The following is a 15,107-nucleotide window of genomic DNA, read 5'->3' as shown; positions in this document are numbered from 1 at the left end:
AGACACCATTCAGTATACATCTGGCCCTTCGTTGGACACTGTGTTAACAAACCTCCAGACGAGCTTCAATGCCATACAACTCTCCTTCCGTGGCCTCCAACTGCTCTTAAATGCAAGTAAAACCAAATGCATGCTCTTCAACCGATCACTGCCCGCACCTGCCCCCCCGTCCAGCATCACTACTCTCGACGGTTCTGACTTAGAACATGTGGACAACTACAAATACCTGGGTGTCTGGTTAGACTGTAAACTCTCCTTCCAGATTCACATTAAGCATCTCCAATCCAAAATTAAATCTAGAATCGGCTTCCTATTTCGCAACAAAGCATCCTTCACTCATGCTGCCAAACATACCCTCATAAAACTGACCATCCTACCAATCCTCGACTTCGGCGATGTCATTTACAAAATAGCCTCCAACACTCTACTCAACAAATTGGATGCAGTCTATCACAGTGCCATCCGTTTTGTGAGCAACGCCCCATATACTACCCACCACTGCAACCTGTACGCTCTTTCGTTGGCTGGCCCTCGCTTCACTCTCGTCTCTAAACCACTGGCTCCAGGTCATCTACAAGTCTCTGCTAGGTAAAGCCCCGCCTTATCTCAGCTCACTGGTCACCATTGCAGCACCCACTCGTAGCACATGCTCCAGCAGGTATATATCACTGGTCACCCCCAAAGCCAATTCCTCCTTTGGCCGCCTTTCCTTCCAGTTCTCTGCTGCCAATGACTGGAACGAACTGCAAAAATAGCTGAAGGTGGAGACTCATATCTCCCTCACTAGCTTTAAGCACCAGCTGTCAGAGCAGCTCACAGACCTGTACATAGCCCATCTGTAAACAGCCCATCCAACTACCTCATCCACATACTTACTGTATTTATTTATCTTGCTCCTTTGCGCTCCAGTATCTCTACTTGCACATTCATCTTCTGCACAGCTACCATTCCAGTGTTGAATTGCTATATTGTATTTACTTCGCCACCATGGCCTATTTATTGCCTTAACTCCCTTATCTTACCTCATTTCCATTCACTGTATATAGACATATTTTTTCTACTGTATTATTGACTATATGATTTGTTTATTCCATGTGTAACTCTGTGTTGTATATGTCGAACTGCTATGCTTTATCTTGGACAGGTCACAGTTGCAAATGAGAACTTGTTCTCAACTAGCCTACCTGGTTAAATAAAGGATAAATAAAAAAAAACTGAAAGGCCGCTCTGCAAGGAAAAAGCCACTGCTCTAAAACCGCCATAAAAAAGCCAGACTACGGTTTGCATCTGCACATGGGGACAAAGATTGTACTTTTTGGAGAAATGTCCTCTGGTCTGATGAAACAAAAATATAACTGTTTGGCCATAATGATCATCGTTATGTTTGGAGGGAAAAGGGGGAGGCTTGCAAGCCGAAGAACACCATTCCAACCGTGAAGCATGGGGGTGGCAGCATCATGTTGTGGGGGTGCTTTGCTGCACTTCACAAAATGGATGGCATCATGAGGAATGAAAATGCTATGGCTATATTGAAGCAACATCTCAAGACATCAGTCAGGAAGTTAAAGCTTGGTCGGGTCTTCTGAATGGACAATGACCCCAAGCTCCAGTTCCAAAGTTGTGGCAAAATGGCTTAAGGACAACAAAGTCAAGGTGTTGGCCATCACAAAGCCCTGACCGCAGTCCTATAGAACATTTGTGGGCAGAACTGAAAAAGCGTGTGTGAGCAAGGAGGCCTACAAACCTGACTCAGGTACACCAGCTCTGTCAGGAGGAATGGGCCAAAATTCACCCAATTTATTGTGGGAAGCTTGTGGAAGGCTACCCACAACGTTTGACCCAATTTGAACAATTTAAAGGCAATGCTACCGAATACTAATTGAGTCCATGTGAACTTCTGACCCACTGGGAATGTGATGAAAGAAATAAAAGCTGAAATATATCATTCTCTCTAATATTTTTCTGACATTTCACATTCTTAAAATAAAGTGGTGATCCTAACTGATCTAAGACTGGGAATTTTTACTAGGAGTAAATGTCAGGAATTGTGAAAAACTGAGTTTAATTGTATTTGGCTAAGGTGTATGTAAACTTACTACTTCGACTGTATCCCCCATTAGCCAACGAGACAATGCTCGCTGTGCTTCATGCCGCATTGGCTGTGTGTGTTTGTGCGGCAGGAGTGCTCCCTGGTGGTGTCACAGGCTCTGGGGTCGACCAGTGATTGACTGACTAACTGACTGTGTTTTCTTTCATTAAAACGGAGCACTCGATTGTGCTGTATCCAACCTGTTATCCACTCCAGTGTGGTTTGTTATTCCCTCCCACGTTAAGGGTTGTTTTTGTTGTATTCATACTTTGTGGATATAAACAGTAGTACAGATTAGCAGAGACAGGACGTGGAGAGGTCTGTCATGTCAGCCGTCCATCAGGATAGATCAGTGACCATGTTTTTCCTTCGTCTCCAGGGAGAACCTCTCAGTGTGTGGCTCCCGCTGGTGGCTCCGCAGCGTCCTGCTCAACATCCTCCTCTTCCTCATCCTCTTCTTCCTCACCACTCCTGCCATCATTGTCAACACCATGGACAAGTTCAACGTCACCCGGCCTGTGGACAGCCTGAGGGTCAGAGTTCATTCCTGAATTACAGTGCTTGAATGGTCCTAATGGGGTGATGGTGCTGTACAAAAGCAAATAAACTCAGTATTTCCAGAATGAACTCATGAGGTTTTGGTTTCTCCCCATAGAGCCCGATCATCACTCAGTTCTTCCCTACTCTATTGCTCTGGTCATTCTCTGTCCTGCTGCCCTTCATAGTCTATTACTCAGCCTTCTTCGAGTCTCACTGGACCAGGTAGAGTATTGCACTGCTTGCAGGCCCCAGCAGATACTGCTCAACCCAAGGCCCACTTCTGTCCCTGAAAAGACAAAACACTGTATTCATATTCCTCTGACCCTCTTCACTTGTTTTTGTCTGTCTTCTCGACACAATTACACACCTCTCACTGTTCTCTCTCTGTCTCACTGTGTGTGCTCTGTTTGCCTGCGTTACTTCTCTAGTCAGGTTGTCGTAACGATCTTCTGTGGAGATAATGACATGCAAAGTGGTCACGATACACTGAGGAGCAGAATAGCTCTGCATCCTGGAGGAGACAACCTCACACTGCACCTATGAGCACTGTCTCTTTACATAACCACCCACCCATATATTGTGAAGGACTTAATGCAAATCAATGTTTACTGTTATTGTGGAGGGCTCTGCTCGTGGTAATGAGCCCACTAAGTTGTTTGCATTTGAAACGGAATCATTAAATATGTGAGATGTTGCTTTTTGAATGTCGCGTGTGAGTGAGTGCGATTGTGTTTGTGTGAGCTTCTGTCATTAGTGTCTCCTGAAAGTATTTCATATTCTAACATGTACTACATGTCCAAAATATGTGTTGTGATGTCCAAAACATGTCCTCTTGTGATGTGGTCCATGTTGTGGTGTCCTCAGATCCAGTGAGAACCAGATCACGATGCACAAGTGCTTTGTACTGTTGGTGTTCATGGTGATCATCCTGCCCTCGCTGGGTCTCTCCAGGTATGAATATAGGAACGTACATGCTGACGTGTAACAGACCACTTATTGCTCACTGCTATGATCATTACAGAGACTGTGTATGATCCAGGATCCTGTGCTTCTGCTCTAATGTACCTGTGCTTCTTTCCTCTCCTTTTGCCCTACTCTAGTCTGGATCTGTTCTTCAGGTGGCTGTTTGATGTCAACTTCCTGGAAGACAAGGATGTTAAATTGGAGTAAGTGTAACTGTCCAGGCCTCTACTGCTATGGTACCATCTGCGTAGCTCGCTCTGACAGAACTGCCATGGCAAACACACTTCTAAGATATGTCTCCTCTGTGTACAGGTGTGTGTTCCTGCCTGATAACGGCGCGTTCTTTGTAAACTACGTGATCACGTCCAGCCTGATCGGCACGGCCATGGAGCTGCTGCGTATCCCAGCTCTGATGGTGTATGCTCTGCGTCTCTGTTTGGCCAAGCCCGGGGCCGAGCGCATCCACGTCAAACGGGTGACAGGAGCAGTATTTGACTGTAGTATTTGTGTGCATCTGTGATTTATCAAATAACCTTTTTTTTATTAATTTTTTTTATCTCCAGAGCCAGGCCTATGAGTTCCAGTTTGGTCTGGAGTACGCCTGGACCATGTGCATCTATGCTGTTAGCATGACTTACAGTATCACCTGTCCCATCATCATGCCCTTTGGTGAGTGCGTGTGTGTGTAGGCTAAAGAAGCACGCTTGTCTTTGCTTCTCACATCCTTCCTTCCTATGTGTGTGTTTTGTGTGTCTCCTTCCTGTGTGCGTGTCTCCTTCCTGTGTGTGTGCTCAGTGGAAACCTCTCTCCTGCTACTGTAACCTTGGTCACCTCTGCTGCCAGCCTGGTGCAGACTGTGAAGTGTATTTGCTGTAGTTCCAGACGCTCAGGCACAGCGAGTTGTGAGCCAGACGCCCACTCCACTTCTGTCACTTCTGCCGCTACTCTCCTCTATTTACTGCCGCTACTCTCCTTTGTTTACTGCCGCTACTCTCCTTTATTTACGGCCGCTACTCTCCTCTGTTTACTGCCGCTACTCTCCTTTATTTACTGCCGCTACTCTCCTTTATTTACTGCCACTACTCTCCTTTATTTACTGCCGCTACTCTCCTCTGTTTACTGCCGCTACTCTCCTTTATTTACTGCCACTACTCTCCTTTATTTACTGCCGCTACTCTCCTTTATTTACTGCCGCTACTCTCCTCTGTTTACTGCCGCTACTCTCCTTTATTTACTGCCGCTACTCTCCTTTATTTACTGCCACTACTCTCCTTTATTTACTGCCGCTACTCTCCTCTGTTTACTGCCGCTACTCTCCTTTATTTGCTGCTGCTACTATCCTTTATTTACTGCCGCTACTCTCCTTTATTTACTGCTGCTACTCTCCTTTATTTACTGCCGCTACTCTCCTTTATTTACTGCCGCTACTCTCCTTTATTTACTGCCGCTACTCTCCTTTATTTACTGCTGCCACTCTCCTCTGTTTACTGCCGCTACGCTCCTCTGTTTACTGCCGCTACTCTCCTTTGTTTACTGCCGCTACTCTCCTTTGTTTACTGCCGCTACTCTCCTTTATTTACTGCCGCTACTCTCCTTTATTTGCTGCTGCTATCCTTTATTTACTGCCGCTACTCTCCTTTGTTTACTGCCGCTACTCTCCTTTGTTTACTGCCGCTACTCTCCTCTGTTTACTGCCGCTACTCTCCTTTATTTACTGCCGCTACTCTCCTTTATTTGCTGCTGCTATCCTTTATTTACTGCCGCTACTCTCCTTTGTTTACTGCCGCTACTCTCCTTTGTTTACTGCCGCTACTCTCCTCTGTTTACTGCCGCTACTCTCCTTTATTTACTGCCGCTACTCTCCTTTATTTGCTGCTGCTATCCTTTATTTACTGCCGCTACTCTCCTTTGTTTACTGCTGCTACTCTCCTTTATTTACTGCCGCTACTCTCCTTTATTTACTGCCGCTACTCTCCTTTATTTACTGCCGCTACTCTCCTTTATTTACTGCTGCCACTCTCCTCTGTTTACTGCCGCTACTCTCCTTTATTTACTGCCGCTACTCTCCTTTGTTTACTGCCGCTACTCTCCTTTATTTACTGCCGCTACTCTCCTTTATTTACTGCCGCTACTCTCCTTTATTTACTGCTGCTACTCTCCTTTATTTACTGCCGCTACTCTTCTTTGTTTACTACCGCTACTCTCCTTTGTTTACTGCCGCTACTCACCTCTGTTTACTGCCGCTACTCTCCTTTGTTTACTGCCGCTACTCTCCTTTGTTTACTGCCGCTACTCTCCTTTATTTACTGCCGCTACTCTCCTTTATTTACTGCCGCTACTCTCCTTTATTTACTGCCGCTACTCTCCTTTATTTACTGCCGCTACTCTCCTTTGTTTACTGCCGCTACTCACCTCTGTTTACTGCCGCTACTCTCCTTTGTTTACTGCCGCTACTCTCCTTTGTTTACTGCCGCTACTCTCCTTTATTTACTGCTGCTACTCTCCTTTATTTACTGCTGCTACTCTCCTTTATTTACTGCCGCTACTCTCCTTTGTTTACTGCCGCTACTCACCTCTGTTTACTGCCGCTACTCTCCTTTGTTTACTGCCGCTACTCTCCTTTATTTACTGCCGCTACTCTCCTTTATTTACTGCCGCTACTCTCCTTTATTTACTGCCGCTACTCTCCTTTATTTACTGCTGCTACTCTCCAGGCCTTGACACCTGCCTTCCACATTGTACCAGGCCTGGGCCCTGCTGCATGCTGTCTTTAACCTGTTATTCATTCTGTAGCCCAGAGTTGGGGTCAATTCCATCTAAATTCTAGTAAATTCCGAAGTCAGCCGACAGGCATGGGAGTGTAATTGACCTCAACTATGCTTTAGACTGAAGTTAACACTTTACAATAGGTGATTGGCTGCATATGTCCTCATCAGTCAGCTCGGTGTATGTCTGTCTCTCAGGGCTGCTCTACCTGATCCTGAAACACATGGTGGACCGTTACAACATCTACTATGCCTACGTGCCCACCAACCTCAACCAGCGCATCCACACTGCAGCCATCAGCCAGGTCATCGTGGCGCCCATCCTCTGCATGTTCTGGCTCCTGTTCTTCTCTGTGCTCAGGCTGGGTACTTCCTGGTTCATGTTACCATAGCCTATCAAACAGACCGATACATGTGGGTTACCCACTGTTAGTCAGACATAGCTTAGTGAGTCGTCATATATGGTGATGTGGTCTTGATTGTGGTTCTTCTCTTGTGCTCCAGGCCCAATGCGTCCCATCACCCTCTTCACATTTGTGTCGCTGCTCTCCTGCCTTGTCTTCTCCCTCTTCAGCTTATGCCTTAGGAAACAGCCTGACAAGTCATCAAGCTACCAGGTCAGCGATAGTATGAACAATGGGACATAGTGCTGTACTGGTGTTATTGCTAGCACAGCCTTAGTTTTTGACAAACTCTATGTAATGTAATTTATTAAGCCTAAGTACCTCAACCTTGGGCTATGTCTTTATGAGATGTGGTATTTAAGCATCTGCTGTCGCAGTGCAGCTATGCTCTTTAGATAAATCCCTATAATTTCAGTGCGAGATTATTATTGACACTTCCCCCCGGTGGGTGTAGAGTACTGGCCCTCAATGGCTTAATTATCACTGTCCCAATGTGTTTCAGATGTTTGACCAGATGTCTGCTGACCAGCCAGCAGAAGGGGCCTTCACTGATGCAGAGAGAAGCTCCACCCCCTCCACCACCCCCTCCAATGTACCTGCCTTCATTCACACCACTCTCAATCCCTGTACAATAAGCTCATAACTAGTATATATGTATGAGTCATTTCAGTTTTAGTAATTAGTAACTTCTTTCTCTGTGTCTCTCCCCTAAGCTGTTTGTGGCATCTGTGTTGCTGGAGCCGGAGTTAGGCCTGACCCCCATGCCCTCCCCAGCTCACCAGAGCTACGGGACTATGGCCAGCTCCCAGGACAGAGAGGAGCAAGAGGAGGAGGAAGACCAGGTTGAGACTGTCGAGACAGAGCTCCAGGACCCTCCAAACCCCTATTACTCCAGCCCCCTCATGGACAGCCCAGTGGGCTACCAGTGACTCACCCCCCTCCCTAACCTCCATACCGTCTCCTATTTGTAAGAGAGAAAGATGTTTTTTTTAAACCCTTGTTTTACCCTCTTCCACATCCAAGCCCCTCTGACTGTACAATGTTTGTGAGGGACCCTTTTGGATTTTGTGTTTGGAGGTTCTTTGGAACCAAAGGCTGAAATAGGTTCTTCCCCAGCCCAGTGGAGGGGATGTGGGGGCTTCATCTTAAATAAACAATACGGAGGATACTTCAAACAAAAGTGCATCTGTAGTTTTCTGACTACTTCATGTCTCCCTTTTTTCCCTCTATAAGTGAATGAACTTTACCATACTGTATGTGACCTGACTGGGAGTGACTGTGTAGTGAAGGACACTATCTTTGTGTACCACTGGGAAAGGAGTAGGGATGAATTTCAGCAGTTCAGTGGGTTTTAACCCAACGACCCTACTAGACAGAGTGGTCTTGGCTCTGGGGGATCTGGCTCTAGTGGGGTAGAGCTCTGCGAGGCAGGGCTGCGGGTCGGGATCAAGCCATCTGCAGTGGGAGAACAGGACAGATGGAGGGAAGGCAGAGTGGAACTCCGAGCTCTAACACCCTATGGAGGGGAAGGGACAACGGGTCTGATACTATTGCATTTATTGTCAAGGTTCTTGTTTTTGCTCTTCTCTACTGTCAGTTGTATGTGATATTATTGTGCTGAGGGGCGGACTGTGTGTATTGTTTAATAATTTATGTATAGTGCCATCCCTTTTTATTAATGTTTATCAATGACTGTTATTATGAGAACATCATAGTTGTGTTCAGTAGGAGGAAATGGGAGAAAAGATTTCAAAACAGAAAACAAAAAGGAGTACTCTTATTGGACAAGTTCAGGGAGCACCTGAAGTCCTCAATTTTTAGAACATTAACATTATCTCCAATTGACTTGGGTTTTAAAACATTGTGCGTAAAGGTCCGGCCGTAAAAATAGTCTTGAAAAGATACTAGTAGTACCCTATTGCATCATGGTTTCAGTAGTCCAAACCAGTCGTCCGCTCCACTGCATGTTGCAAACGTATACATTGTAATACTCCATGTCCACCCATCAAACTAAAGACTCGGCTGACCTCACTGTTTGATTCAATCATACAGTAACCTTTGCTAGTTTTGTATTGCGAGTGTTTTGCTGCTCGGGGGAGAGGTTTCCATGCCAAACTAAATGGAAACTGATTGAGTTTTGTCATTGTGCTCTCTTGCTGTGCCTTGAAGAAAAACTCACTATGTTGCATGGACTGAACTGAAGAGCAGGGAAAAGCGGGAGACCGATTCAAACATACACGCATATGTGCACATTCTGGCCATAGTTCTATCCAACGCAATTGATAGCTATTATCCTACTCCCTACTTTATGTGAGCAGCCATCTTCCTGTGTACTGTGTGTCATACAGTTCCGTCAACCAATAGACAAGCAGCAGACCTGGGTTCAATAAAGTACATGCATATAAGTCTTTAGTAAAAGTTGTATTTTCTGAGTTTTGAATATTTTCTAATGTAGCTGAATGGTACTACCTTTTCTTGAAGTATTAGAAAGTATATTCTAATAGTTTCCTATAAATAGCCTACTTTTTTGACATGCTTATTTCCAAATACATTTATTTAAAACATTTAAAAATGTAACCTAAAGGACAAGGTTCGAATGCATGGAGTATTTAAATGCACTTGTCTGTGTATTTGAGGATTTTCAAGTACATGCCAATACTTCCAAATACATTCAAATATTGAACTACTTATTTTCAAGGAAAACACATCGACATACTTGCTTCAAAATGTCTTTGAAAGTAATTGAAATAGTCTTTGAACCCAGGTCTGTCGAGCAGTGTGCTCCACAAACCACCGAGCTAATGATGTTGACTGATTATGTGCAGACTATTTGCTAGTCTGATGGGGTTTTTCAATGGAAGCATTTGGTTTGTGGCTTAAGGTGCCTTGTTGTCGGTGTCTTTGCAGTTTCTATTCTGTGATCATATATTCAAGCTCTTTGTCGATGATATAATGGGATTTGAACGTTGATTCTCTGGTGTCTTTTCCCTTCCTATGAGTTGATTATAAGCTGTAGTTACAGTACCAGTCAAAAGTTTGGATACACCTACTCATTCAAGGGTTTTTCTTTATTTTTACTATTTTCTACATTGTAGAATAATAGTGAAGACATTAAAACTATGGAATCATGTAGTAACCATAAAAGTGTTCTTCAAAGTAGCCACCCTTTGCCTTGATGATAGGTTTGCACACTCTTGGCATTCTCTCAGCCAGCTTCATGAGGAATGCTTTTCCAACAGTCTTGAAGGAGTTCCCATATATGCTGAGCACTTGTTGGCTGCTTTTCCTTCACTCTGCGGTCCAACTCATCCCAAACCATCTGAATTGGGTTGAGGTCTTGTGATTGTGGAGGCCAGGTCATCTGATGCAGAACTCCCATCACTCTCCTTCTTGGTCAAATAGCCCTTACACAAACTGGAGGTATGTTAGGTCATTGTCCTCTTAAAAAAAAACAAATGATAGTCCCACTAAGCGCAAACCAGTGGGTTGGCATATCGCTGCAGAATGCTGTGGTAGCCATGCTGGTTTAATTGTGCCTAAAATTCTAAATAAATCAGTGTCACCAGCAAAGCACGCCCACACCATCACACCACCACCTCCATGCATCACGGTGGGAACCACATGACATCAAGGCAAAGGGTGGCTACTTTGAAGAATCTCAAATATAAAATATATTTGGATTTGTTTAACACTTTTTTTTGGTTACTACATGATTCCATTTGTGTTATTTCACAGTTCTAATGTCTTCACTATTATTTTACAATGTAGAAAATAGTTTTTAAAAATATAGAAAAATCTTTGAATGAGTAGGTGTGTCCAAACTTTTGACTGGTACTGTATGTTTTGTCATGTTGTCATCATTCATATATTGTGGTTTTTGGTTTTTCCTGAACCCAAAGGAAGCTACATAATGTATATAATAGTACTCCAAAATTCAAACGGTATAATTGTCAACCTAAGTAATGTCCAGTGTACTTTAGTGCAGCCCTGTGAAGGTAGTATATTCTTGATATACTCTGTCTTTTTGAAATAGTGTTTGTCAGAAGTGATTTTGAGAAACGGAAGGAATATTATAGGATAAATGTACTGTGTCTCATAAAATCAAAGTTATTTGTTTGATTTGAGGGGGGAATAGAATTGTGTTTTATGAACAAATGTTAAGCATAACAAGAAACCAACCTTTTGGCCACACACAAACTGTGTAGGCCTAGGCTACCATCAAATCAAATGTATTCATACAGCCCTTCGTACATCAGCTGATAACTCAAAGTGCTGTACAGAAACCCAGCCTAAAACCCCAAACAGCAAGCAATGTAGGTGTAGAAGCACGGTGGCTAGGAAAAACTCCCTAGAAAGGCCAAAACCTAGGAAGAAACCTAGAGAGGAACCAGGCTATGTGGGGTGGCCAGTCCTCTTCTGGCTGTGCCGGGTGGAGATTGTAACAGAACATGGCCAAGATGTTCAAATGTTCATAAATGACCAGCATGGTCAAATAATAATAATCACAGGCAGAACAGTTGAAACTGGAGCAGCATCACGGCCAGGTGGACTGGGGACAGCAAGGAGTCATCATGTCAGGTAGTCCTGAGGCATGGTCCTAGGGCTGAGGTCCTCTGAGAGAGAGAAAGAAAGAGAGAATTAGAGAGAGCATACTTAAATTCACACAGGACACCGGATAGGACATGAGAAGTACTCCAGATATAACAAACTGACCCTAGCCCCCCGACACATAAACTACTTCAGCATAAATACTGGAGGCTGAGATAGGAGGGGTCAGGAGACACTGTGGCTCCATCCGAGGACACCCCCGTAAAGGGCCAAACAGGAAGGATATAACCCCACCCACTTTGCCAAAGCACAGCCCCCACACCACTAGAGAGATCTCTTCAACCACTAACTTACCATCCTGAGACAAGGCCGAGTATAGCCCACAAAGTTCTCCGCCACGGCACAACCCAAGGGGGGGTGCCAACCCAGAAAGGAAGATCACATCAGTGACTCAACCCACTCAAGTGACACACCCCTCCTAGGGACGGTATGAAAGAGCCCTAGTAAGCCAGTGACTCAGCCCCTGTAATAGGGTTAGAGGCAGAGAATCCCAGTGGAAAGAGGGGAACCGGCCAGGCAGAGACAGCAAGGGCGGTTCGTTGCTCCAGAGCCTTTCCGTTCACCTTCACACTCCTGGGCCAGACTACACCCAATCATATGACCCACTGAATAGATGAGTCTTCAGTAAAGACTTAAAGTTTGAGACCGAGTTTGCGTCTCTCACATGGGTAGGCAGACCATTCCATAAAAATTGAGCTCTATAGGAGAAAGCCCTTCCTCCAGCTGTTTGCTTAGAAATTCTAGGGACAATTAGGAGGCCTGCGTCTTTTGACCGTAGCGTACGTGTAGGTATGTACGGCAGTACCAAATCAGAGAGATAGGTAGGAGCAAGCCCATGTAATGCTTTGTAGGTTAGCAGTAAAACCTTGAAATCAGCCCTTGCCTTGACAGGAAGCCAGTGTAGGGAGGCTAGCACTGGAGTAATATGATCACATTTTTTGGTTCTAGTCAGGATTCTAGCAACCGTATTTAGCACTAACTAAAGTTTATTTAGTGCTTTATCCGGGTAGCCGGAAAGTAGAGCATTGTAGTAGTCTAATCTAGAAGTGACAAAAGCATGGATTAATTTTTCTGCATCATTTTTGGACAGAAAGTTTCTGATTTTTGCAATGTTACGTAGATGGAAAAAAGCTGTCCTTGAAACAGTCTTGATATGTTCTTCAAAAGAGAGATCAGGGTCCAGAGTAACGCTGAGGTCCTTCACAGTTTTATTTGAGACGACTGTACAACCATTAAGATTAATTGTCAGATTCAACAGAAGATCTCTTTGTTTCTTGGGACCTAGAACAAGCATCTCTGTTTTGTCCGAGTTTAAAAGTAGAAAGTTTTCAGCCATCCACTTCCTTATGTCTGAAACACATGCTTCTAGTGAGGGCAATTTTGGGGCTTTACCATATTTCATTGAAATGTACAGCTGTGTGTCTTCCGCATAGCAGTGAAAGTTAACATTATGTTTTCGAATGACATCCCCAAGAGGTCAAATATATAGTGAAAACAATAGTGGTCCTAAAATGGAACCTTGAGGAACACCGAAATTTACAGTTAATTTGTCAGAGGACAAACCATTCACAGAGACAAACTGATATCTTTCCGACAGATAAGATCTAAACCAGGCCAGAACTTGTCCGTGTAGACCAATTTGGGTTTCCAATCTCTCAAAAAGAATGTGGTGATCGATGGTATCAAAAGCAGCACTAAGGTCTAGGAGCACGAGGACAGATGCAGAGCCTCGGTCTGATGCCATTAAAAGGTCATTTACCACCTTCACATGGGGTCTAAAACCAGACTGAAGCATTTCGTATACATTGTTTGTCTTCAGGAAGGCAGTGAGTTGCTGCGCAACAGCCTTTTCTAAAATTCTTGAGAGGAATGGAAGATTCGATATAGGCCTATAGTTTTTTATATTTTCTGGGTCAAGGTTTGGCTTTTTCAAGAGAGACTTTATTACTGCCACTTTTAGTGAGTTTGGTACACATCAGGTGGATAGAGAGCCGTTTATTATGTTCAACATAGGAGGGCCAAGCACAGGAAGCAGCTCTTTCAGTAGTTTAGTTGGAATAGGGTCCAGTATGCAGCTTGAAGGTTTAGAGGCCATGATTATTTTCATCATTGTGTCAAGAGATATAGTACTAAAACACTTGAGTGTCTCTCTTGATCCTAGGTCTTGGCAGAGTTGTGCAGACTCAGGACAACTGAGCTTTGAAGGAATACGCAGATTTAAAGAGGAGTCCGTAATTTGTTTTCTAATAATCATGATCTTTTCCTCAAAGAAGTTCATGAATTTATCACTGCTGAAGTGAAAGCCATCCTCTCTTGGGGAATGCTGCTTTTTAGTTAGCTTTACGACAGTATCAAAAATACATTTCGGATTGTTCTTATTTTCCTCAATTAAGTTGGAAAAATAGGATGATCGAGCAGCAGTAAGGGCTCTTTGATACTGCACGGTACTGTCTTTCCAAGCTAGTTGGAAGACTTCCAGTTTGGTGTGGCGCCATTTCCATTCCAATTTTCTGGAAGCTTGCTTCAGAGCTCGGGTATTTTCTGTGTACCAGGGAGCTAGTTTCTTATGAGAAATGTTTTTAGTTTTTAGGGGTGCAACTGCATCTAGGGTATTGCGCAAGGTTAAATTGAGTTCCTCAGTTAGGTGGTTAACTGATTTTTGTCCTCTGAGATGTTCATAGTGGAGAGCACCACAATAAAATCAGTTTGAATAGAGAAACCCCAACCCAGAAGTCCCCTAAGATCACCAAACGTGTGCTCTGAATTCAGCAGGTTTTTACACAGGTCATACAGTTCTTTAACATGTTCTTATAAGAAAATAATCATGTTTTTTTTATGATGGTCACAACAGTTGATTCCATTTCATTTCAGGTAATCATGTGCAAACATCAAAAAGTTCAAGAACCAAACTTTCTTCATGTCCCAATAACATTGCGAGGAGGAAATGTACTTGTAAAACCCACAGATTTGATGCTAAATGAGCTCTATTGTTCCTCTGTCATTTGTGCTCATACATCAGATGCTCTTCACATGGGCGCTCCGGCTCTGTTTTGGGAATACAGTGGTTTTCCAGACTTTGCTCAAGCTCTTATTTTCGTCCTTTACGGGAAACTGCTGTGTTCTTTCTGAAATACTACTTATAGATTTCTCTGAAGCATCTACTTTCGCAGGGAAATAAAGTAAAACTAACATTATGTCATCTTGATGAAAATGTGTGGCTTGTTTTTTTTATTGAGACCTGAGGTTGAGGAACCGTGGGACAGTGTGTCTGTGTAGTAGTGACCTCCATCCGACCGACAGGCCTGAGCTGTTCTCTGTGTCAAAAGTCTTTTGAAGTGCTGTGAGTTCAATTAAAACTGAATCTGTTGCTGCCACGCATCTTGTGCTACAGGCTCCTTATTCCCTCTCTGTCTGCTGTGGTCTGTAGGGAAGGGCACGGAGTCACAAGTTCAGCAGAAGGCACAGAGGTTCTGGTCAAGGAAAAATCAAAGGGGCGACTGCAGAGAGCTAACCAAGCTTTTATAGTGGATTTTTACAATCTGGTTTCTCTTGTTGTCCGTGAGAAAATGTAGCCTACAAGTGACCGAGGCTCATTGTCCAAGCACATTTGGATATTCAGCAATGCGTGCAAGTTTCTCACACATGGTCCAAGAGACGAAAGAATATCTCACACTGAGCATACAAAACATTAAGAACACCTGTTCTTTCCATGACAGAGTGATCAGGTGAACGTTAGGA

At 43.9% G+C, this 15,107-nt stretch overlaps 1 protein-coding gene across 3 annotated transcripts in view; it reads left to right on the top strand.

Moving 5' to 3' along the window:
• Positions 1–14,568, top strand: part of tmem63c (transmembrane protein 63C) — a 52,253-nt gene extending 37,685 nt beyond the window's left edge. For all 3 annotated transcript variants that reach the window (XM_029675439.2, XM_029675440.2, XM_029675441.2), the window contains exons 14-23: positions 2,469–2,622; positions 2,745–2,851; positions 3,494–3,580; positions 3,730–3,795; positions 3,905–4,067; positions 4,156–4,261; positions 6,556–6,723; positions 6,862–6,974; positions 7,264–7,353; positions 7,475–14,568. In XM_029675439.2, coding sequence (XP_029531299.2) covers positions 2,469–2,622; positions 2,745–2,851; positions 3,494–3,580; positions 3,730–3,795; positions 3,905–4,067; positions 4,156–4,261; positions 6,556–6,723; positions 6,862–6,974; positions 7,264–7,353; positions 7,475–7,690 — 1,270 coding nt within the window. In that variant the 3' untranslated portion in view covers positions 7,691–14,568. The remainder of the gene's footprint in view (positions 1–2,468; positions 2,623–2,744; positions 2,852–3,493; positions 3,581–3,729; positions 3,796–3,904; positions 4,068–4,155; positions 4,262–6,555; positions 6,724–6,861; positions 6,975–7,263; positions 7,354–7,474) is intronic.
• Positions 14,569–15,107: the final 539 nt, after the last annotated feature.

This window comes from Oncorhynchus nerka, linkage group LG12, assembly GCF_034236695.1.
Source record: "Oncorhynchus nerka isolate Pitt River linkage group LG12, Oner_Uvic_2.0, whole genome shotgun sequence".
In the NCBI taxonomy this organism is placed as follows: Eukaryota; Metazoa; Chordata; class Actinopteri; order Salmoniformes; family Salmonidae; genus Oncorhynchus; species Oncorhynchus nerka.
The sequence above is the reverse complement of the archived record's forward strand: the minus strand, read 5'-3'. Positions and strand labels throughout refer to the sequence as shown.